Source organism: Oncorhynchus gorbuscha, linkage group LG13 (assembly GCF_021184085.1).
Source record: "Oncorhynchus gorbuscha isolate QuinsamMale2020 ecotype Even-year linkage group LG13, OgorEven_v1.0, whole genome shotgun sequence".
Taxonomy (NCBI): domain Eukaryota; kingdom Metazoa; phylum Chordata; class Actinopteri; order Salmoniformes; family Salmonidae; genus Oncorhynchus; species Oncorhynchus gorbuscha.
The window spans coordinates 76381482-76407592 of NC_060185.1; the positions used below are offsets into that span (position 1 = coordinate 76381482).

Genomic DNA, 26111 nt, shown 5'->3' on the forward strand with positions numbered 1-26111 from the left:
TGCCCATTGCTGAAGGCTCTAATATTTCCACCTCCATTCCCGTGTCTGACATAATCACAATCACCATTTATCATAGTTATGCTCATATTATTCAGATCAGGAAAAAGTCAAGTAGTGTGAATTCTAGAACATTAGAATAAAGCCTAAACGAAGAAAGGCTGTTCTATATTATACTCTACTTTTGAATGTCATTGATCCCAAAGTTAGGGCTGTGATGGTCATGCAATTTTGGATAACTGTTATTTGTCAGCCAAATGACCATGGTCACTGTCAATGTTCCCTGTCATTTCTTCATCACCGAGCAAATTTCAGGTCTGCTAAGAGCAAGCTTGAACTTTGTGAAAATGTTGTGCAAACTCAGCGTGCGTTTACTATGAACACTGAGGCTGTATCCAGTTACATTAGTTATAACATACCCCCCATGTAGGCTTCTGTGGCTATTTGATCATAATTTAGACCTACTAGAGTGGCCTAACATAAAAAACAATAGAGAAAATGCATCCCATAACATTTTAACCTGGAAATAGCTGTACTATCATTCAGCCTACAGTAGAAGCCAATGTGTGGTGTTCAATCTAGGCCTACATTCCATGAGACTTCAGAAAAAAACATGCAGGGCTTGACATTAACCTGTTCATCCATTTGTCCTTCAGACCAAGGTGACTGAATATGTCATTGTGTTGTTTTATGCAAGAAGCCACTTTACAAAATGAAAATGCATTATTATTCCCATACCATTATTACAGTGAACCAGACAACATATGATACTGTCTACATATTGGCTACTTAGCTTACTCAATCCTGTCTCAAAATACAACACTGCCCCGTTAAGACGAAAAAAAATGTTATTTACCTGACTCGCTTTTCAAAGATGCGTAGAAATGTACACGTTTTGTGTTCTCGTAGGAAGCAATCACTCCCCTATTGCTGACTACAAATGATCTATAACTTGGCTAATAACTCACTAACGAGCAAAGGATATGAACAAAATGTGCACACGTGGTACATGCAGCTTTCACTTTGATCTCAAAACAAGTGCATCTACTCATGACAGCTAATGCTGTGAACACAGTCCAGTTCAATGTAAATGGCACAGATCCATATATGGCAAAGGTCTATTTGCATATAGGCCTCCTGCAGCTCAGATTTGTTTATGCCGCACTGGTCTGTGTAGAGTATTGGCTGAGTTGTGCTTGTCTATGTAATAGAATCCTACTCTGATGCTTTCTACCTACAGCAAAATCTCTTCAATAATTCATTTTGTTTTGGTATTCTTACATTTTTACATTTAAGTCATTTAGCAGACGCTCTTATCCAGAGCGACTTACAAATTGGTGCATTCACCTTATGACATCCAATGTATGTATGTTGCATTCAAGGTGGCTAATATTACAATGATTCGATCACAATTGCCACAGTAAAGGGAAACGTTGATAGTGTTAACAGGAAAAACTCTAGAACAGTGGCCACCAACCTTTTCTGTGTCAAGATCACTTCCTGAGTCAAAATGCATCATTTAAAAATAAGCCTATGCAACATTAACCAAATACAAACAGTACTGTAGCAATGAGGTTTGTGCAGTAAGTTATAGGCCCAATACATTATGACCGCATATTGGCTTTGCTTGAATTACCCTTCCAATCCATTGTTGTTCGGGCCATTGTTTTATATTATATTTCCAAATTTGAGGTAGGTTACATGGTCACACCGGTAATAGATCATGGGCTGATGGTGCCTGCATCTGATGGTCAGTCTCACAGGAGGGAGAGAGCAGCAGTCTGAGGGTTCGCCTCTCAACTTCCCTCCGCTCTCCCATTCTGACACTGATTAAAAAGGGACAACATCTTCCAACTGATGGGGCGACTCGAGTCTCACCGCGTTATGCATGTACAGTTAGAGTCGGAAGATTACATACACCGTAGGCCAAATACATTTAAACTCAGTTTTACACAAATGCTGACATTTAATCCTCGTAAAAATATGTCTTATGTTAGTTAGGATCACTACTTTATTTTAAGAATGTGAAATGTCAGAATAATAGTAGAGAGAGATTTCTTTCAACTTTTATTTCTTTCATCACATTCCTAGTGGGTCAGAATTTTACATACACTCAATTAGTATTTGGTAGCATTGCCATTAAATTGTTTAACTTTGGTCAAACATTTTGGGTAGCCTTCCACAAGCTTCGCACAATAAGCTGGGTGAATTTTGGCCCATTCCTCCTGACAGAGCTGGTGTAACTGAGTCAGGTTTGTAGACCTCCTTGCTCACAAACGCTTTTTCAGTTCTGCCCACAAATATTCTATAGGATTGAGGTCAGGGCTTTGTGATGGCCACTCCAATACCTAGACTTTGTTGTCCTTAAGCCATTTTGCCACAACTTTGGAAATATGCCTGGGGTCGTTGTCCATTTGGAAGACCCATTTGCGACCAAGCTTTAACTTCCTGATGTCTTGAGATGTTGCTTCAATATATCCACATAGTTTTCCCTACCTCATGAGACCATCTATTTTGTGAAGTGCACCAGCCCCTCTTGTAGCAAAGCACCCCCACAACATGATGCTGCCACCCCTGTGCTTCACGGTTGGGATGGTGGTCTTCGGCTTGCAAGCCTCCCCCTTTTTCCTCCATACATAACAATGGTCATTATGGCCAAACAGTTCTGTTTTTTTTCATCATGCCAGAAGACATTTTTCCAAAAAGTATGATCTTTGTCCCCATATGCAGTTGCAAACCATAGTCTGGCTTTTTTATGGCCTTTTAGAAGCAGTGGCTTCTTCCTTGCTGAGTGGCCTTTCAACTTATGTCGATATAGGACTCGTTTTACTGTGGATATAGATACTTTTGTACCGGTTTCCTCCAGCATCTTCACAAGGTTCTTTGCTGTTTTTCTGGGATTGATTTGCACTTTTCGCACTAAAGTACCTTCATCTGTAGGAGACAGAATGCATCTCCTTCCTGAGCGGTATGATGGCTGCGGGGTCCCATTGTGTTTATACTTGCATACTATTGTTTGTACAGATGAATGTGGTGCCTTCAAGCGTTTGGAAATTTCTCCCAAGGATGAACCAGACTTGTGGAGGTCTTAATTTTTTTTTATTGAGGTCTTGGCTGATTTCTTTTTATTTTCCCATGATGTCATGCAAATAGGCACTGAGTTTGAAGGTAGGCCTTGAAATACATCCACAGGTACACCACCAATTGACTCAAATTTTGTCAATTAGCCTATCAGAAGCTTCTAAAGCCATGTCATAATGTTCTGGAATTTTCCAAGCTGTTTAAAGGCACAGTCAACTCAGGGTATGTAAACTTCTGACCCACTGGAATTGTGATACAGTGAATTATAAGTGAAATAATCTGTCTGTAAACAATTGTTGGAAAATATGTCATGCGCAAAGTAGATGTCCTAACCAACTTGTCAAAACTATAGTTTGACTTCAACCTAAGTGTATTTAAACCTCCGACTTCAACTGTATCATGCAAAAAACATGTTACTTTAAACTTCTTCACAACAGTATCTCGGACCTGCCTGGTGTGTTCCTTGTTCTTCATGATGCTCTCTGCGCTTTTAACGGACCTCTGAGACTATCACAGTGCAGGTGCATTTATACGGAGACTTGATTACACACAGGTGGATTGTATTTATCATCATTAGTCATTTAGGTCAACATTGGATCATTCAGAGATCCTCACTGAACTTCAGGAGAGAGTTTGCTGCACTGAAAGTAAAGGGGCTGAATAATTTTGCACGCCCAATTTTTCAGTTTTTGATTTGTTAAAAAAGTTTGAAATAACCAATAAATGTCGTTCCACTTCATGATTGTGTCCCACTTGTTGTTGATTCTTCACAAAAAAATACAGTTTTATATCTTTTATGTTTGAAGCCTGTTTGAAGCCTGAAATGTGGCAAAGGTCGCAAAGTTCAAGGGGGCCGAATACTTTCGCAAGGCACTGTACATGTTGAACCCCAAGTATGCTGGAAAGAGCATCCTGTCTGGTGCAGGCCTATGGTGTCATCACTACTGTGTCTCGCCACCTTGGCCTGGATGAGGGCAAGGTTCTTGGCAGTCTGGTGAAGTATACTTCCACGCAAGGGCTTTGGGATGGAGATGCAATATCGCAGTTGTGCCAACATATCTCATCAGCCACCTGGTGGAAGGGACTTTGTGGATCTGGGGCTCTTTCCCCTGTTGCCTCCATCATCCTCCAAATCCCACCAACATCAGCCGCCTCAGAGAGCAACTGGTCCTTGTTTGGGAACACGCACACCAAGGCACGCAACCGGCTGACCAATAAAAGGGTTGAAAAATTGGTGGCCATGTTGTCTTGTTTGGTGTTTTTTGAGCCTGACAACAAGCCATCAAGGTTGGAAAGTGATAGTGAAGATGAGGCCTCAGAGTCTGCTGTTCAAGAGGTGGACATTGAGGAGGTCCAGGGAGAAGACATGGAAGCCTGAAAGGAAGACAACCAAAGCTTTTGTTTTTAGACTCTCATTTTACAGATGTATATTGGAAATGTTTTTGGGTGATGCCATGGATCTTTGGGGATCATTCAATATTCACTTTATTTTGTTGTTCAGTGAAATCATCCCATGTGAAGAGTCAACTCATTTAAAGTTCAATTTGTAACTAAATTGTTGTTTTTTATTTATATTGGAAGGATTTCATCATTTGCAATTATGATTAGGTAAAAGGTTTGTTACTGTCTCCATATGATATGGTAAATATATCCAATACAAAAAACATGAATATTAATTTGCATATTTTCCCATATATTCCCGTTAATTTCCACGGAAAGTTTCAACCTCTTGAATATTCCCCATAATGTGCAACCCTAATCCTGACCATTATGAGTTGGATCCGAGTTGGCAACCTCAATGCTAATGGAGCTATACACCTGCATACAAATGATATGGAGTGAATGTACTGTTGGCCCACTTCATTTAAGTGCAGTTGATTGATTATGCCTTACTCCAAGTCTCCAACGCAAATTATTTGAGCGTAAATGTGTAAATGATTACCTGTGTTTTTTTTCTACCACAGGATTAACTATTAGCATGTCATTGTGTAATTTTAAATATATACAATAGTCTTTAAAGGTGATACATTTAGTTATGTTTTGTCTACGTGTGCGACTTCCAGTAGTAGTAGTTTGTTTATTGTTCATGATGTGTAATTGATTGATTTATTAATATGAATATTATATCACAAACCCACATTTTGTCATTACACCTTCCATTCCTCGCCCTCCTCTCATCTCTCCCTCCCTCCTCTCATATCTCTCCCACAGAGGAGGGCTATGAGCAGTTCCGTGTGGCAGAGAAGTCCCATGGTAACTGGGTGAAGCTGGTGGTGGAGGGCAACACATCAGAGGTGCTGACCAACATGGGGAAGAAGGTGTTCAAGCAGTACCTGGAGGCCCTCAGGGCCATGAGCGAAGCCCTCAGCAAGCAGCTGGGCAAATATGACATATATTCCATGGTGGTGGGCATGGTCCTTGTCTTCCAGGTGGGTATTGGAGTGTTGCCCCTAGATGCTTGTCAGTTTGTAATTTTCCTCACGAATTGCTAAGGTTAGGCTTGAAGGGAAACTGATCCTAGATCTGTACCCAGTGGAAACAGCACCCCGGAGCTGGGAGTGGGCCAAGAATCAGGGGGCAGGAACATTCCTGATGAGGGTGGTGGTGGTGAGGCTGTAGTGAATAATATATTGTGTATATATACCTCACATGTGACCCGTAATAACACTATGCAATTTCTATATTAACAAAGTATATTCATATATTATCTGACTCCATATGTGTATATGGACAATTTAGCAATGTGCAAGCAGGACTGTTGAGTTACAAGAAAATACTATCAAGAAATGTCTGGGAGCTTCCAATCAGATATCAGACCTAAAGGATGTCATCACAACAGCTTCCCAGAGGTGTGACAGAATGGGGGTTGTTGAGAGCAACACAGACATTTCAGCATTCCTGAAAAACGCATCATGATTAGGGACACTTTTCTACATACCCAAACTGTTAAGTACAGTATACATGCATGCCAGTGCATGGTATGGTGTGTGACCATGGTGTTATATTGCTGATGGTTTCTATGTTGTATGGCATTGGCCTAAATAAGCACTTAGCATTCTAAACTGTTGGGATGAGGTACCTACATCCATAAAGATCCCACATCCAAATATATTACCATTTTAAGATGCCAATTCTGCTCCTGAAGAGACTCAAAATCTAGACTAGGCATATTCATAGAACACAATCAGTATTAATGAAACAAATGTAATGTTGATATTACGCTTCACTTTATTAAAGCCCATGGTTTACATAGTGTTGATATAGCCTTCAATTATTTAAATGACCTTGAGCTAGTGTGAGAAGAATTCGGCAGTTGGAACAGATCTCTACTGCTCTTTGTTGAGCAAGCATTTCTCCAAGTAAACTTTTTCTGGGGCCGAAGGGGCTCGCGGTAACTACAACTTTACAACATTCCTTGGCTTGTACAACGATTCTGCCACGTGAACGATATTGAATGGGGCAATTCCCACACGTTCCCTTCAAAACAAATTAACAAAGCTAAATCTGCCGCACTGACTGTTGCAGTCACAACTAATGTGCATTTCAATATGTTTTGATCATTTAATCTTGGAGAAGAGGCTTTAATATGCAAAAAGCTAATTTTGCGGTAGAAGCTGAAAACAATAATTGTAACAATCACAGAACGTGTTGGCAACTGCTCCCTTGCAATTCCTTGTGTAAGGGTTTGACTTAACGTAGGACTGTTTTGGATCATTGGTAGAGCTGTTTTTATCAAATATACTGTATGTTATAACCTCATGGGTTTAGAATAGGGCTAGGAACTGCCAGGGACCTCATGATATTATCACCATACTGTCAATATGATAATGTATTGCAATTCTCACGATTCTAAATGTATTGCGATTTGATGTTCCAAACATATTGCTCACCATATATCTGCTGCAGAGAGACAAGAGAGCCATGAGAAAGCGAGTTTTGATCAGTCAGGGAGATAAAATTCCTGAAAACATGTTGGCCCACTATTTAAAAAGGAGATGGAGAACAAGCTATAGGTTGAAAAATAGTTTTGGCGTAGGTACAGTCGCGATAGCGCTGGCTTTTAAAAAACAATAGGTTGCGTCAAAGTATCAATAAAATATCCAAAATAATATTGGGATATTTAACTGTTGATTAAAAAATAAATATGTTTGCATCCACTTTTAGAATTTGCTTAGAAATGGTAAATACTGTACTCACAAGTCATAATTCCAGTTTATACGGTTTTCCATTTGAATTCACTGGCTTTGCTGTCATGTTCACGCTTTTAGACTGTTTTCCTTCAAGTTACTTATTTCTTATCAGAGATAAAAATGCTAATTCTAGCATGACATAGAACGCTCTGTATAGACTCCCCAGTAAGCATTATTGGGAGCAGTGGGGAAAGTTGATAAAAAATATCCCTAACTCTGAATTGAAACTAAGAAGTGTCCCTCAGAGGTGACTGCCTCCCATCTGGAAGAAAGAAGTGAAAGATGCAAAGAGAGAAAAGAGGCTGTTTTCAAAAGAAAAAGTTGGACTTGTCAGCATTTTGTTACAGTCAGTACTCAAGGACAAAGCAACTAGTCATCTTTCTAGTGCACCGTCCCTGATAGATTTAGTCTGTAGAGATGGGACGAAAAAGGGAACTGCATAGCAAAGGACATGGAACACGTGTCTCTGGTGTTTAATTTGAAAAGAAAGAGCTTGCATATTTGCTTCCAAGACGGCACATTCAAAGGTTCCAGTTGAAAGACTTCAGTCAAGTCAAAATGCAAATATCGAGAAGCACACAAATGATGCTTTAGCTTTGACTCAATCCAAGCCACATCAACCACGGATTGACAAATGTCTGTTCTCTGTACCCTCACACTCTACTTGCGGACCCTTGACTCAAGTGTTACCTCATAGCTTGCCCATCTATCCATCCATCTCTTTCCATCTGCTGTTTCCTTTACTGTTTGACTCATACAACAGTTGCAACAACAGAGATGAGCTTGGTCTGTCTGGTGTTAGTGCTGTATCTGCATGCATATGTAAATACACCATTGAGTGTGTTTTTATTTAATTCCAGGATTTTCTGAGTGTGTGCATTCCCCTTTCTCTTTCCAGCTCCTTCTCCTCCTGCTGCTGGCCATGCCTGAGGCACTGAGCAGTGCCTCAGAGGTGGATCTCCCTGTGTCCTCTGCTCTGCTCTCGCTGCCCTTCTACCTGCTGTGCTTGCTCCTCTCCTCCGTGCACGTGCTGGTGTGCACCTCGGCCGAGAGCTCCTGTTACTTCTGCAGCCTCTCCTGGGGACTGGTGTTCGGGGCAGTGGCCCTCTCCTCAGCCCTGCTCTGCATCCTGGTATCCATGGCAGCCAGGAGGGTAGCAAAGCCCCCTGGGAAGGTGAGTACATCAACACTGAGACATTAGTAGCTCTTTGTCTTCTAAAGACTGGTCATATTTTACGCTCTGCTGTTTTCCTTGTGTGTATTGAAAACAACCTAGCAATTAATGGTAGTAGTTACGTTTTGGGTTCTTTTGAAGTAATTAAAACAAGCACCTCTTAACCATTTCATAACAGCATATCGTAACAGTATCTTTCACTGACATTTCTCTTACATTTAAATTAGACCACTTTTGAGGTCTGAAAAGGTGCATGGTCTTTTCTGACCATCCCCAACCACAGTAGCCTATTCCCTGCCATCGGCATCTTTGCGGAGACAGATGAAATAATTGCATTAGCGTCATAGTGCAAAACGAGCATGTTGATTAAAAAAAAGGCCTTCCAAGCCTTCCTCCTGGCAGAGGTTCTGAAAGAGCTGCAAAACCTGGACCCGTACAAATCAGCTGGGTTTGACAATCTGGACCCTCTATTTCTGAAACTATCCGCCGCCATTGTTGCAACCCCTATTACCAGCCTGTTCAACCTCTCTTTCATATCGTCTGAGATCCCCAAGGACTGGAAAGCTGCCGCGGTCATCCCCCTCTTCAAAGGGGGAGACACCCTGGACCCAAACTGTTTCAGACCTATATCCATCCTGCCCTGCCTATCTAAGGTCTTCCAAAGCCAAGTCAACAAACAGATCACTGACCATCTCGAATCCCACCATACCTTCTCCGCTGTGCAATCTGGTTTCCGAGCCAGTCAAGGGTGCACCTCAGCCACGCTAAAGGTACGAAACGATATCATATCCGCCATCGATAAAAGACAGTACTGTGCAGCCGTCTTCATCAACGTCGCCAAGAATTTCGACTCTGTCAATCACCATATTCTTATCGGCAGACTTAGTAGCCTCGGTTTTTATAATGACTGCCTTTTCTGGTTCTCCAACTACTTTGCAGACAGACTTCAGTGTGTGTCAAATCAGAGGGCATGCTGTCCGGTCCTCTGGCAGTCTCTATGGGGGTGCCACAGGGTTCAATTCTCAGGCCGACTCTTTTCTCTGTATATATCAATGATGTTGCTCTTGCTGCGGGCGATTCCCTGATCCACATCTACGCAGACGACACCATTCTGTATACGTCTGGCCCTTCCTTGGACAATGGGCTATCTAACCTCCAAGCGAGCTTCAATGCCACACAACACTCCTTCCCGTGACCTCCAACTGCTCTTAAACGCTAGTAAAACCAAATTCATGCTTTTCAACCGTTCGCTGCCTGCACCAGCACGCCCGACTAGCATCACCACCCTGGATGGTTCCGACCTAGAATATGTGGACATCTATAAGTACCTAGGTGTCTGGCTAGACTGTAAACTCTCCTTCCAGACTCATATCAAACATCTCCAATCCAAAATCAAATCTAGAATCGGCTTACTATTTCGCAACAAAGCCTCCTTCATTCACGCCACCAAACTTCCCCTAGTAAAACTGACTATCCTACCGATCCTCGACTTCGGCGATGTCATCTACAAAATGGCTTCCAATACTCAGCAAACTGGATGCAGTTTATCAAAGTGCCATCCGCTTTGTTACTAAAGCACCTTATACCACCCACCACTGCGACCTATATGCTCTAGTCGGCTGGCCCTTGCTACATATTCGTCGCCAGACCCACTGGCTCCAGGTCATCTACAAGTCTGTGCTAGGAAAAGCTCTGCCTTATCTCAGTGTACTGGTCACGATGGCAACACCCACCCGTAGCACGCGCTCCAGCAGGTGTATCTCACTGATCATCCCTAAAGCCAACACCTCAATCGGCCGCCTTTCCTTCCAGTTCTCTGCTGCCAATGACTGGAACGAATTGCGAAAATTGCTGAAGCTGGAGACTTATATCTCCCTCACCAACTTCAAACATCTGCTATCTGAGCAGCTAACAGATCGCTGCAGCTATACATAGTCCTTCGGGAAATAGCCCACCCAATTTACCTACCTCATCCCCATACTGTTTTTATTTATTTACTTTTCTGCTCTTTTGCACACCAGTATCTCTACCTGCACATGACCATCTGATCATTTATCACTCCAGTGTTAATGTGCTAAATTGTACTTATTCGCCTACCTCCTCAAGCCTTTTGCACACAATGTATATAGACTCCTTTTTTTAACTTAAAAAAAATTATACTGTGTTATTGACTTGTTAATTGTTTACTCCATGTGTAACTCTGTGTTGCTGTCTGTTCACACTACTATGCTTTATCTTGGCCAGGTCGCAGTTGTAAATGAGAACTTATTCTCAACTAGCCTACCTGCTTAAATAAAGGTGAAATAAATAAATAAAATACAAAATTTCAAAATTGCACCTCAAGCATGCAACAAAAAGAGAAGTGAATAATGAACGTTCATTTACCCTTGCTAGATAAAGGCAGACAAGTTTTTAAAGACAAACCAGTATTTTTCTCCATCTAATGAGATTAGAAACACCCGTGTCACCAAGCTTTCTCAATTACAGTATGTCTGAAGAAGTGGCCACTTCTACCCCTTCTGGGAACTAACAGAAAGTGCTGACAGGTGAAAAGAATGTCGAGAGAGAAAAGGCTAATAAGTGAGTCTGTTCCAGAGAAAAAATTATTGCCCTTCCCATGCACCTAAATAAAGAGCTGGAAGGAAGATATCGTCTTGTTTGTTGAGGTCGTGTTGTGCAGTGAAACATAGGGAGTCTGACAAGCCATTGATCACTTCAGTTAGTTTCTCCATACAGTCTGACATGCATTGATCACTGCAGTTATGGTCTTCTCTCCATAGAGTGTGAGTCTTGTTTATGTTATTTGGGGTTAGGGTTGCCTAAACAGATGTCAGAAACACTTTTTTAACGTTTGAAATCTTTTGCTAAGTGGACATCTTGTATGGTCGGCTCTCCTTTAGCTGGATGATGTGTCCAATGATGCTTACTCTGTCCAAGAGACAATCACATTCTGGAGCTATGTACTAACATGACAATAGCAGTGTTCGAATACTCATACTAAACGCACTAATGCCAGCAGCATACCACCCTGCATACCACTGCTGGCTTGCTTCTGAAGCTAAGCAGGGTTGGTCCTGGTCAGTCCCTGGATGGGAGACCAGATGCTGCTGGAGGGCCAGTAGGGGAGGCACTCTAAAAAAAAAATCACAAATGATATCCCAATTCCCCAGCCCTGTGTAGGGTGCCGTCTTTCGGATGGGGCGTTAAATGGATCTTCTGACTCTCTGGGGCCATTAAAGATCATATGGCACTTATCGTAAGAGTAGGGGTGTTAACCCCGGTGTCCTGGCTAAATTCCCAATCTGGCCCTCAAACCATCATGGTCACCTAATAATCCCCAGTTTACGATTGGCTCATTCACCCCCCTCCTGTCCCCTGTAACTATTCCCCAGGCCGTTGCTGTAAATGAGAACGTGTTCAATTTACCTGGTAAAATAACGAATAAAAAAAAATAACCATACTATTTGTGAATTAGTATATAGAATGCTTATAGGTCATAGTATGCCAAAAGTTCCCGGATGTTGTACTAAATTTGCCAAGATATGAAGTTTTACGTGCTTTAGGGCCCATAATGCAATTATTCAGGAAATGGGCGTGGCTTCACATCTTTCAGAAAATGTCGGAAAATATCCAGCCGAAGTACGAGAGCGGATACAAATGCATTGTTTTAACTAATTATGACAATGTTCAGAAAATGTATCAATGTAATAAAGTAATTACTTTTCAAATATGTTACCTTACACGTTATGTTGGCTGACAATTTGTTAGCTATTCTGTCCTTTGCTCTGGCTACCTACTCCGATTTCAGAGCACTCTCGTCTGAGTGTACCAGAGCATAGAATAATGAATTTACGAATACTCAACACCGGTTGAATATTGCAGGTGTTAGTAGGCTAAAAAAAACGTAATTAAATGGTTGCCAGCAGCACAGTTGCAGTCATGCTCTGCTAGAGCCAGTAAAATGGTCAGAGTGGCCTAATTTGTGTCTGGAAGTAGCTAGCCAATGTTAGCTTGGGTGCTTGACTGCCGTTGTAAGGTCAGAACGCTCAAATCAACCCTACTCCTCGGCCTGAGCGTCCTGTGTGCGCTTGGAGAGTGAAAGGCTGTGAATTTACAAACAGACAATCTGACAACGCTCTGAATTTGCGGGCGCACTCTGGCACTCCATATTGAATTTAAGAACACACCCGAAGTCGTAAAATGTCTAACTAGTAAGTTGTTAGGCTAACTACAGTGCCTTGCAAAATTATTCACCCCCCTTGCGTTTCTCCTATTTTGTTGCAATTCAACCTATAATTTAAATGGATTTTTATTTGGATTTCATGTAATGGACACAAAATAGTCAAAATTGGTTTAGAGAAATTAGGAAAAAAACGTATTTCAAAAAAATAAAAAACGGAAAAGTGGTGCGTGCATATGTATTCACCCACTTTGCTATGAAGCCCCTAAATAAGATCTGGTGCAACCAATTACCTTCAGAAGTCACGTAATTAGTTAGATTGCAGCAGGTGGACTTTATTTAAGTGTCACATGATCTCAGTGTGTATATATGTATATATATACATATATATACACCTGTTCTGAAAGGCGCCAGAGTCTGCAACACCACTAAGCAAGCGGCACCACCAAGCAAGCGGCACCATGAAGACCAAGGAGCTGTCCATATAGGTCAAGGACAAAGTTGTGGAGAAATACAGATCAGCGTTGGGTTATAAAAAAAAATATCAGAAACTTTGAACATCCAACGATACACCATTAAATCCATTATTTAAAAAAATTAAAGAATATGGCACCAGAACAAACCTGCCAAGAGAGGGCTGCCCACCAAAACTCACGGACCAGGCAAGGAGGGCATTAATCAGAGAGGCAACAAAGAGAACCGTGTAGGAGCTGCAAAGCTCCACAACGAACATTGGAGTATCTGTCCATAGGACCACTTGAAGCCGTACACTCCACAGAGCTGGGCTTTATGGAAGAGTGGCCAGAAAAAAAAGCCATTGTTTAAAGAAAAAAATAAGCAAACATTTTTGGTGTTCGCCAAAAGGCATGTGGGAGACTCCCTAAACATATACACTGCCTTGCGAAAGTATTCGGCCCCCTTGAACTTTGCAACCTTTTTCCACATTTCAGGCTTCAAACATAAAGATATAAAACTGTATTTTTTTGTGAAGAATCAACAACAAGTGGGACACAATCATGAGGTGGAACGACATTTATTGGATATTTCAAACTTTTTTAACAAATCAAAAACTGAAAAATTGGGCGTGCAAAATTATTCAGCCCCCTTAAGTTAATACTTTGTAGCGCCACCTTTTGCTGCGATTACAGCTGTAAGTCGCTTGGGGTATGTCTCTATCAGTTTTGCACATCGAGAGACTGACATTTTTTCCCATTCCTCCTTGCAAAACAGCTTGAGCTGTGTGGTTGGATGGAGAGCATTTGTGAACAGCAGTTTTCAGTTCTTTCCACAGATTCTCGATTGGATTCAGGTCTGGACTTTGACTTGGCCATTCTAACACCTGGATATGTTTATTTTTGAACCCTTCCATTGTAGATTTTGCTTTATATTTTGGATTATTGTCTTGTTGGAAGACAAATCTCCCCGTCCCAGTCTCAGGTCTTTTGCAGACTCCATCAGGTTTTCTTCCAGAATGGTCCTGTATTTGGCTCCATCCATCTTCCCATCAATTTTAACCATCTTCCCTGTCCCTGCTGAAGAAAAGCAGGCCCAAACCATGATGCTGCCACCACCATGTTTGACAGTGGGGATGGTGTGTTCAGGGTGATGAGTTGTGTTGCTTTTACGCCAAACATAATGTTTTGCATTGTTGCCAAAAAGTTCCATTTTGGTTTTATTTGACCAGAGCACCTTCTTCCACATGTTTGGTGTGTCTCCCAGGTGGCTTGTGGCAAACTTTAAACAACACTTTTTATGGATATCTTTAAGAAATGGCTTTCTTCTTGCCACTCTTCCATAAAGGCCAGATTTGTGCAATATACGACTGATTGTTGTCCTATGGACAGAGTCTCCCACCTCAGCTGTAGATCTCTGCAGTTCATCCAGAGTGATCATGGGCCTCTTGGCTGCATCTCTGATCAGTCTTCTTCCTTGTATGAGCTGAAAGTTTAGAGGGACGGCCACGTCTTGGTAGATTTGCAGTGGTCTGATACTCCTTCCATTTCAATATTATCGCTTGCACAGTGCTCCTTGGGATGTTTAAAGCTTGGGAAATATTTTTGTATCCAAATCCGGCTTTAAACTTCTTCACAACAGTATCTCGGACCTGCCTGGTGTGTTCCTTGTTCTTCATGATGCTCTCTGTGCTTTTAACGGACCTCTGAGACTATCACAGTGCAGGTGCATTTATACGGAGACTTGATTACACACAGGTGGATTGTATTTATCATCATTAGTCATTTAGGTCAACATTGGATCATTCAGAAGTCATCACTGAACTTCTGGAGAGAGTTTGCTGCACTGAAAGTAAAGGGGCTGAATAATTTTGCACACCCAATTTTTCAGTTTTTGATTTGTTAAAAAAGTTTGAAATATCCAATAAATGTCGTTCCACTTCATGATTGTGTCCCACTTGTTGTTGATTCTTCACAAAATAATACAGTTTTACATCTTTATGTTTGAAACCTGAAATGTGGAAAAAGGTCGCAAAGTTCAAGGGGGCCGAATACTTTCGCAAGGCACTGTAGAAGAAGGTACTCTGGTCAGATGGCCTTTTGGCCATCAAGGAAAACGCTATTTCTGGCTCAAACCCAACACCTCTCATCACCCCGAGAACACCATCATGGTGGTGGCAGCATCATGCTGTGGGGCTGTTTTTCATCGGCAGGGACTGGGAAACTAGTCAGAATTGAAGGAATGATGGATGGCTCTAAATACAGGGAAATTCTTGAGGGAAACCTGTTTGTCTTCCAGAGATTTGGGAATCTGTGGTATGACTTAAAGATTGCACCAGCGGAACCCATCCAACTTGAAGGAGCTGGAAAAGTTTTGCCTTGAAGAACGGGCAATAATCCCAGTGGCTAGATGTGCCAAGCTTATAGAGAAATAACCCAAGAGACTTGCAGCTGTAATTGCTGCAAAAGGTGGCTCTACAAAGTATTGACTTTGGGGGGGGGTTGAATAGTTATGCACGCTCAAGTTTTCTGTTTTTGTTGTCTTATTTCTTGCTTGTTTCACAAGAAAAAATATTTTGCATCTTCGACGTGGTAGGCATGTTGTGTAAATCAAATTATACAAACCCCCAAATATATATTTTAATTCCAGGTTGTAAGGCAACAAAATAGGAAAAATGCCAAGGGGGGGTCAATACTTTCGCAAGCCACTGTCGCTATGAAAAGGTTGCATAGCAACAGCATCAACTTCCGGTAGACAGGCGAAGAGCTAGTACGCTGAACTGAAAGCATACGGTTTGTTTACAGTATACTAAAATGAACTAATAGTGTATATAGTATGTGGTATATACTCATTAGGTATGTAGTTTATAGTATGTTAGTATTTCTTCAACTGATCATGTAAAGGTATCTGCGGCAGCGTAGCCTAGCAACCGGAAGGTTGCGAGTTCAAACCCCCGAGCTGACAAGGTACAAATCTGTCGTTCTGCCCCTGAACAGGCAGTTAACCCACTGTTCCCAGGCCGTCATTGAAAATAAGAATATGTTCTTAACTGACTTGCCTGGTTAAATAAAGGTAAAAAATAAAAAAGGTAACTGCCAAAATAAAGGAAACACCAAGATAAAGTGTCATAATAGGGCGTTGGGCCACCACATGCCGCCAGAACTGCTTCAATGCACCTTGGCATAAATTCTAAAAGTGTCTGGTACTCTGTTGGAGTGACCTATTCTTCCATGAGATATTCCGTAATTTGGTGTTTTGATGGTGGTGGAAAGTGCTCTCACGCCCTGCTCCAGAATCTCCCATAAGTGTTCAATTGGGTTCAGAGTTGGTGCCTTAGAGACACAGACGCGTACATGAAACCCCTTATGCTCCTTTGAGACACCTCTTTCAACGTCACTGAGAAATGAGAAACTGGGCGTTTTTATACATGACCCTAAGCATGATGGGATGTTAATTGCTTTTTTAACTTCGGAACATTCAATATACTTTGTATCCCTCATTTACTCAAGTGTTTCTTTATTTGGCAGTTAGCTTTAGGTCATACTGTATATCAGTGTTGCCCAGCTCCAGTCCTCCAGTACCCCCAACAGCCCACAATTTTGGTGTAGCCATGGACAAAATCAACCGATTCAAATTGTCAAAGGCTTAGAAATTATTTGACATGTGCTTGTCCGGGGCCAAAACAAAAAGATGTGCTGTTGGGGGTACTCAAGGACCGGAGTTGGGAAACACTGCTGTATATTGTAGGAAGTATGATTAAACACGAGGGGTCAGAATATTCATAATTAACTCAAATTCTTCTGTGTTAAATACCTTTTTTCTCAATACCTCACTTTGGAATTAATATCTGATGAGGCCTAATAAATTTGTTTTGTACATCCTGATTAATGACCGTGTTCACTCTCCGGTCTTTCAATCATCATACACTACATGACCAAGAGTATGTGGACACCTGCTCGTCGAACATCTCATTCAAAAATCATGGGCATTAATATGGAGTTGGTCCCCTCTTTGCTGCTCTAACAGCCTCTACTCCTATGGGAAGGCTTTCCACTAGATGTTGGAACATTGCTGCAGGGACTTGCTTTCGTTCAGCCACAAGCATTTATTAGGTCGGGCACTGGCTCAAAGTCGGCGTTCCAATTCATCCCATAGGTGTTCGATGGGGTTGAGGTCAGGGCTCTGTGCAGTACAGTCTAATTATTCTACACCGATCTCTACAAACCATTTCTGTATGGACCTCACTTTGTGCACGAAGGCATGCTAAAACAGGAAAGGGCCTTCCCCAAACTGTGACCACAAAGTTGGAAGCACAGAATCATCTAGAATGTTGTAGTGTTACAATTTCCCTTCACTGGAGCTAAGGGGCCAATTCTGAACCATGAAAAACTGCCTCAGAACATTATTTGTGCTTCACCAAACTTTACAGTTGGCAATATGCATTCAGGCAGGTAGTGTTCTCCTAGCATCCACATCTGCCAAAGCCAGATGGTGAAGCGTTATTCATCACTTCAGTGAACGCATTTCCACTGCTCCAGAGTCCAATGGCAGTGAGCGTTACATCGCTCCAGCCGACGCTTGGCATTGCGCATGGTCATCTTAGGCTTGTGTGCTGCTGCTCGGTCATGGAAACCTATTTAATGAAGCTCCTGACAAACAGTTATTGTGCCGTCTTTGCTTCCAGAGCAGTTTGGAACTCGGTAGTGAGTGTTGCAACCAAGGACAGACGATTTTCCACTTTGCACCTAGACTTTTCCATTTCACAATAACAGCACTGACAGTTGATCGGGGCAGCTATAGCAGGGCATACATTTTACGAACTGACTTGTTGGAAAGGTGGCATCCTATGACGGTGCCACGTTGAAAGTCACTGAGCCCTTCAGTAATGCCATTCTACTGAAATGTTTGTCTATGGAGATTTCATTGCTGTGTGCTCGATTTGATATACATGTCAGTAACGGGTGTGGCTGAAGTAGCCGAATCCATTCATTTGAAGGGGTGTTCACATACTTTTCTATATATAGTGAATGTTTTGATTATTAGGTTCATTCAATGCTCTCTTACTTGATGTGTAAGCCCAGTCAATAATGAGAACATGCTTCTTTCATATTGGAGTCCTGAAAAAAGCATTCACAGGAAATGTTTTACATTAGCTTGTTTAGTCTTCACACACAACTGATGGTGAACTTAAAAAATACAATTAATAAGTTGGCGGGGAACAAGGCATTGCTTCCAATTATTCACTCAGTACGTCTTGATAAAACCGAATGGGGGAGAGAAGGGAGCCTTGCGGGATTCCTTTGCTGATTAAAAACCCGGTCTAGCAAAAAGCTAGAGATTTCTATTTATTATAGATCCCCAAAGCAGCAGCTACTCTTCCTATGGTGTTGTAACTGAGTCAGGTCTCCTTGCTCGCACACGCTTTTTCAGTTCTGCCCACACATTTTCTATAGGATTGAGGTCAGGGCTTTGTGATGGCCACTCCAATTGACTTTTTTGTCCTTAAGCCATTTTGCCTTGGAACTTTGGAAGTATGCTTGGGGTCATTGCCCATTTGGAAGACCCATTTGCGACCAAGCTTTAACTTCCTGATGTCTTGAGATGTTGCTTCAATATATCAACATAATTTTCCTTCCCCATGAAGCCATCTATTTTGTGAAGTGCACCAGTCCCTCTTGTAGCAAAACACCCCCACAACATGATGCTGCCACCCCCGTGCTTCACGGTTGGGATGGTGTACTTCAGCTTGCAAGCCTCCACCTTTTTCCTCCAAACATAACGATGGTCATTATGGCCAAACAGTTCTATTTTTGTTTCATCACACCAGCAATACTTTGCCCCAACACAAAAGAGTTGTTTGAAATGTTTCCCTGTCCAGACACAGTGACACGGCACATTGAGGATATCACAGAGAATATGGAACAACAATGAAAGACAAGGTAAAGTATTTCTCCTTTTCCCTGGATGAGAGAGCAGTGATGCACATGACCCGGCGCCAGTTGTTGATATTCTCTTGAGGCATAATTACAGAGGAGCTTGCTTCAATGCAGTCAATGAAGAGCACAACCACAGGTAAATATTTATTGGAGGAGGATAATAAGTGTGTGACAAAACTGGGACTGAGTTTTGAAAAGTTACCCAGTGTGACCACTGATGGGTGTCCAAACTTGACAGGAAAAAACGTTGGCCTTTTGAAAAGGATAGAAGATCAAGTAGCTGTGCTGAACCCAAATCAGAATTGTTTTTCCTGCATTGCATTATTCGTCAGGAGGTGCTCTGTAAATGTGTTCAGAAAATTAGCCATGTTGTGATTATAGTTACTAAAGTGGTAAACTTCATAAGAGCAAAATCTTTAAACCACAGGCAGTTTGTCTCACTGTTGGAAGAGACAGAGTCGAGTCATGCAGATCTCCCCTACCACACAAACGTGAGATGGCTGAGTTTGGGGAAGGTGCTTAAAAGGGCGTGGGACCTGAAGTCAGAGATTGCTGAGTTTTTGCAAATTAAAGGGAAATATGTGGATTTCCCTCAACTGCAAGATAAAGAGTGTTTGGCTGATTTTACCTTCACCGTGGACATCATGGCCGCCATGAATGAACTGAATTCCAAACTACATTGGAAAGTGCCTTTTTGCTCATCGAATGTACAGCCTTGTAAAAGCCTTCAAGGGAAAATTACTTCTCCTGACCCGCCAAGTAGAAGCCAACAATCTCACCCACCTTGAGACACTACTAGTCTGTTCCCTCTCGGATGACCAGCGGGAGTATACATCGCTGCTGCGTGCTTTGAACGGTGAGTTTTCTTGTCATTTTGAGAATTTCAAAGTGTTGGAAAATGACATGTTGGTTTCCTCTACTTTCATCTTCAATGTGGATAACGCTTCCACTGACCTGCAACTTGAGCTCATTTATCTTCAGTCGGATGCAGTGATTGGAGAGCTTTTCAAAACAATGTCACTGACAAGGTTCCATGCATCTCTCGATGAACAAAACATTCCAAAGATTAGGAGTCCTTCTCAGAAGATGTTTGTGCTGTTTGGGTCAACCTATGTATGTGAACAGACATTTTCAGTGATTACATATATATATTTTTTCAATATAACCTTTATTTAACTAGGCAAGTCAGTTAAGAACTAATTCTTATTTACAATGACGGCCTACCGGGGAACAGTGGGTTAACTGCCTTGTTCAGAGGCAGAACGACAGATTTTTACCTTGTCAGCTCGGGGATTGGATTCTGCAACCTTTCGGTTACTGGCCCAACTCTAGGCTACCTGCTGTTATATTTTTCATATATTTATTTATAATGTGTGGTTTTGGATTATTTGCATGCCCCTGCATGTGTTCTTGACAACACATTTTGGGTTTGAGTTTTCACTTTAAAGTGTAAATGTCTCTCTGTTACCAAACTAACTGCTTCTTTACATCTTGGTGTGAGATTTTGTAAAACCTCCCAACCGCTAGTACTGTATAGACTATAGCCCTTATCAACAAAATCACTGTGGAATAAGACGTTTATCCACGTTTCTCCCTGCTATTTTCAAGGCACAGATCATCTCTTATTGACTCTTACCTCTCAGCAATCCTGCACATAGCAATGTCAGAAACTATACCGGACTTCACTGCTCTAGTCAATGCCCATCAGAGACTTCACTCCTCACCCTGATTGAGTAGTTTAAATGTTATGTTGAGCTCTCTCTTTGTCTTTTTGTTCATACCCATTAACATGTCTGGGGTGCTGAATGCACAGTATACTTTTCCTTCCGTGTAGTTCATTGCATGTTTAATCATTAAAATACCTACCAAAAGGAGAACATGGATGTGGTTTATTTCTGTGCATGTTAAAAAAGAAAATAAGTAGCATATCTGGAAGTGATTTACAGTAGATATACCTGTCAACACAGTCATACACATGATGTATAATCCTGTAATATTATTCTGGCATGAGATGGCAAAAATATATTCTAATGTGGCCCTCCATGGAAAATAATTTCCCAGGCCTGATATAGGGGATAGGGTGTCATTAAGGACTCAGGCAAAGACTTATGTGACAGTGCGTGAACACAAACAGCACTCCGGATGATAAACACGCATTATGATCAAACGGGATCTCCGGCAGTGTGCCAGTTTGGTATTGGAATATAGATTTATACATACAGTGCATTCGGAAAGTATTAAGAGCCCTAGACTTTTTCCACATTTTGTTCCACATTTTAGCCTAGTTCTAAAATGAATTATAAATAAAACATTTTCCTCATCAATCTGCACGCATTACCCCATTATGACAAAGTGGAAACACATTTTTTGAAATGTTTGCAAATTTATTACAAATAAAAAACAGAAATACCTTATTTAAGTATTCAGACCCTTTGCTATGAGACTCGAAACCTGCTCCAGACCGCTCAGGACCTCAGACTAGGGCAAAAGTTCACCTTCCAACAGGACAACAAGCCTAAGCACATAGCCAAGACAACACAGGAGTGGCTTCGCGACAAGTCTCTGAATGTCCTTGAGCGGCCCAGCCAGAGCCTGGACTTGAACCCGATCGAACATCTCGGGAGAGACCTAAAAATAGCTTTGTAGCGACGCTCCCCATTCCTCCTTGAGAGGATTTGCAGAGAAGAATGGGAGAAACTCCCTAAATACAGGAGTGCCAAGCTTGTCGTGTCATGCCCAAGAAGACTCGAGGCTGTAATAGCTGCCAAATGTGCTTCAACAAAGTACTGACTAAAGGGTATGAATACTTACGTAAATCTGATATTTCCATTTTTTTATTCATATAAATTAGCAAATATTTCAAAATACGGTATTTGCTTTGTCATTATGCGGTATTGTGTGTACATTTTATCAATTTTAGAATAAGGCTGTAACATTGACACCCCTAAAGATTCTAGCAGACAATGACTACTTCAAGCTTGTGACTCTACACATTTGTTGGATGCATTTGCAGTTTTTTTTTGGTTGTATTTCAGATTATTTTGAGCCCAATTGAAATTAATGGTAAATAATGTATTGTCATTTTGGAGTCACATTTATTGTAAATAAGAATATTATCAGTTTCTGAACACTTCTACAGTCGTGGCCAAAAGTTTTGAGAATTACACAAATATTAATTTTCACAAAGTCTGCTGCCTCAGTTTGTATGATGGCAATTTGCATATACTCCAGAATGTTATGAAGAGTGATCAGATGAATTTCAATTAATTGCAAAGTCCCTCTTTGCCATGCAAATGAACTGAATCCCCCAAAAACATTTCCACTGCATATCAGCCCTACCACAAAAGGACCAGCTGACATAATGTCAGTGATTCTCTCTTTCACACAGGTGTGAGTGTTGACGAGGACAAGGCTGGAGATCACTCTGTCATGCTGATTGAGTTCGAATAACAGACAGGAAGCTTCAAAAGGAGGGTGGTGCTTGGAATCATTGTTCTTCCTCTGTCATCCATGGTTACCTGCAAGGAAACACGTGACGCCATCACTGCTTTGTACAAAAGGGCTTCACAGGCAAGGATATTGCTGCCAGTAAGATTGCACCTAAATCAACCATTTATTGGATCATCAAGAACTTCAAAGAGAGCGGTTCAATTGTTGTGAAGAAGGCTTGAGGGCGCCCAAGAAAGTCCAGCAAGCGCCAGGACCGTCTCCTAAAGTTGATTCAGTTGCGGGATTGGGGCAGCACCAGCATCTGTACGCACAGTGAGGCAAAGACTTTTGGAGGATGGCCTGGTGTCAAGAAGGGAAGCAACGAAGCCACTTCTCTCCAGGAAAAACATCAGGGACAAACTGATATGCTGCAAAGGGTACAGGGATTGGACTGCTGAGGACTGGGATAAAGTCATTTTCTCTGATGAATCCCCTTTCCGATTGTTTGGGGCATCCGGAAAAAAGCTTGTCCGGAGAAGATAAGGTGAGCGCTACCATCAGTCCTGTGTCATGCCAACAGTAAAGCATCCTGAGACCATTCATGTATGGGGTTGCTTCTCAGCCAAGGGAGTGGGCTCACTCACAATTTTGCCAAAGGACACAGCCATGAATAAAGAATGGTACCAACACATCCTCCGAGAGCAACTTCTCCCAACCATCCAACTAAGTGGCTCGGGGAACAAAACATGGATATTTTGGGTCCATGGCCAGGAAACTCCCCAGACCTTAATCCCATTGAGAACTTGTGGTCAATCCTCAAGAGGCGGGTGGACAAACAAAAACCCACAAATTCTGACAAACTCCAAGCATAGATTATGCAAGAATGGGCTGCCATCAGGAGTTAATTGACAGCATGGCCCAGAAGTTAATTGACAGCATGCCAGGGCAGATTGCAGAGGTCTTGAAAAAGAAGGGTCAACACTGCAAATATTGACTCTTTGCATCACCTTCATGTAATTGTAAATAAAAGCCTTTGACACTTATGAAATGCTTGTAATTATACTTCAGTATTCCATACTAACATCTGACAAAAATATCTAAAGACACTGAGGCAGCAGACATTGTGGAAATTAATATTTGTGTCATTCTCAAAACATTTGGCCACGACTGTACATTCATGTGGATGCTACCATGATTCCGGATAGTCCTGAATGAATCGTGAGTAAGGTACAAAGGCACACAGATCATACCCCCAAGACATGCTAACCTCTCACCATTCCCAATAACAGAGGAGGTTGGTTTGTTTCATTTTTGTATTCATTTTTTTATTATTTAACCTTTTATTTAACTAGGCAAGTCAGTTAAGAACAAATTCTTATTTACAATGACGGCCTACCCCGGCCAAACACTAACCCGGATGACGCTGGGCTAATTGTGCGCCACCCTATGGGACTCCCAATCATGGCCGGTTGTGATACAGCCTAGAATCAAACCAGGGTCTGTAGTGACCACTCTAGCACTGAGATGCAGTGCCTTAGACCGTTGTGCCACTCACCGAACACACCATAATTATTAATTTGACCATGCTTAAGTTAAGGAAGTAGAGAATTCAAGCAGCTTTGCGCAGCTTTTTGTTAAAAATTGTGCAACATTTCAGCGCCCTGCTATTCATGCCAGGAATATAGTATATGCATATGATTAGTATGTGTGGATAGAAAACACTCAGACGTTTCTAAAACTGGTTAAATCACGGCTGTGACTATAACAGAACGTGTGTTTCATCGAAAAGTGCATGAAAATAGAAATGAAAATAGTATAGATGAAAATGGAAAAAAATATCCATCCGCGACTTCAAGGAATTGTTCAAAGTGAACCGAATTAAAGTAGGCCGAGGTTGCAGTGCCTACAGCTTCCACACGTTGTCTAGAGTCTTTTCATTTGATTCGCAATTGATTCTTGGTCTAACTGAATCATGGGAACTCCTTCCCTCCGGTCTCCGACCAGATGTTTTGATCGAGCTCTCTTCAGACATGTTTTGGACACGGACAGCTAATGAATTTACATCGCCTCCTGATGAATTTTATCGCTTATTAACATGTACTAATACCTAAAGTTGCATTACAAAAGTATTTCGAAGTGTTTTGTGAAAGTTTATCATCGACTTTTTGAATTTTAAAAAATGACGTTACGTTATGAAACGCTATTTTTTCTGTTTATCACACAGTATTCTTAGATCGATATCTAGGCTATATATGGACCGATTTAATCGAAAAAAAAGACCCTAAATGATGTTTATGGGACATCTAGGAGTGCCAAGAAAGAAGCTCGTCAAAGGTAATGAATGTTTTATATTTTATTTCAGCGTTTTTGGTTTGCGCCGGCTAACGCAAAATCTGTCGTGTTAGGTGACGTTGCAGTATTTTGAGGGTGCATGGTATCAGATAATAGCTTCTCATGCTTTCGCCGAAAAGCATTTTACAAATCTGACTTGGTGGATAGATTCACAACGAGTGTAGCTTTAATTCAGTATATTGTATGTCAATTTTAATGAAAGTTTGAGGTTTATCAACCTCTATAGGTGGCGCTCTTTAACATTTCCGCTGATTGTGGTTCCCACCTCGGTACCACGTCCTTAAGAAGTTAAAGAGAGATTCAATGTCTGATTTAGTTATTGTTACACATCTACCAATCACTGCCGTTCATTGTGAGACTTTTGAAAAGCTTCCTAGTCTTTGTAGTTGAATCTGTTCTTGAAATTCAATATTTGACTGAGGGACCTTACAGATGTTGTATGTATGCGGGACAGAGGAAGGGTAATTTTTAGTATTTTATTAGAAACCCCATTAGTTGTTGCAAAAGCAGCATCTGCTCTTCCTGGGATCCACACAAAAGATGACATAATAGAGAACATTAATAGACAAGAACAGCTCAAGGACAGAACTACATACAGTGGGGCAAAAAAGTATTTCGTCAGCCACCATTTGTGCACGTTCTCCCACTTAAAACGATGAGAGAGGCCTGTAATTTTCATCATAGGTACACTTCAACTATGTCAGACAAAATGAGACACAAATATCCAGAAAATCACATTGTAGGATTTTTAATTAATTTATTTGCAAATTATGGTGGAAAATATGATATGTATTTGGTCACCTACAAACAAGCAAGATTTCTGGCTCTCACAGACCTGTAACTTGTTTTTTAAGAGGCTCCTCTGTCCTCCACTCGTTACCTGTATTAATGGCACCTGTTTGAACTTGTTATCTGTATAAAAGATACCTGTCCACAACCTCAAGCAGTCACACTCCAAACTCCACTATGGCCAAGACCAAAGAGCTGTCAAATGACACCAGAAACAAAATTGTAGACCTGCACCAGGCTGGGAAGACTGAATCTGCAACAGGTAAGCAGCTTGGTTTGAATAAATAAACTGTGGGAGCAATTATTAGGAAATGGAAGACATACAAGACCACTGATAATCTCCCTCGATCTGGGGCTCCACGCAAGATCTCACCCCGTGGGGTCAAAATGATCACAAGAACGGTGAGCAAAAATCCCAGAACCACATGTGGGGACCTAGTGAATGACCTGCAGAGAGCTGGGACCAAAGTAACAAAGCCTACCATCAGTAACACACTATGCCGCCAGGGGCTCAAATCCTGCAGTGCCAC

General features: G+C 41.5%; 1 protein-coding gene across 1 annotated transcript in view; it reads left to right on the forward strand.

Moving 5' to 3' along the window:
* The window catches only part of LOC123993530 (GPI ethanolamine phosphate transferase 2-like), a 127124-nt gene that overhangs the window by 57604 nt on the left and 43409 nt on the right, over nt 1-26111 (forward strand). The window contains exons 7-8 of the mRNA XM_046295779.1: nt 5290-5507; nt 8167-8442. Of these exons, the coding sequence (XP_046151735.1) occupies nt 5290-5507; nt 8167-8442 (494 nt within the window). The remainder of the gene's footprint in view (nt 1-5289; nt 5508-8166; nt 8443-26111) is intronic.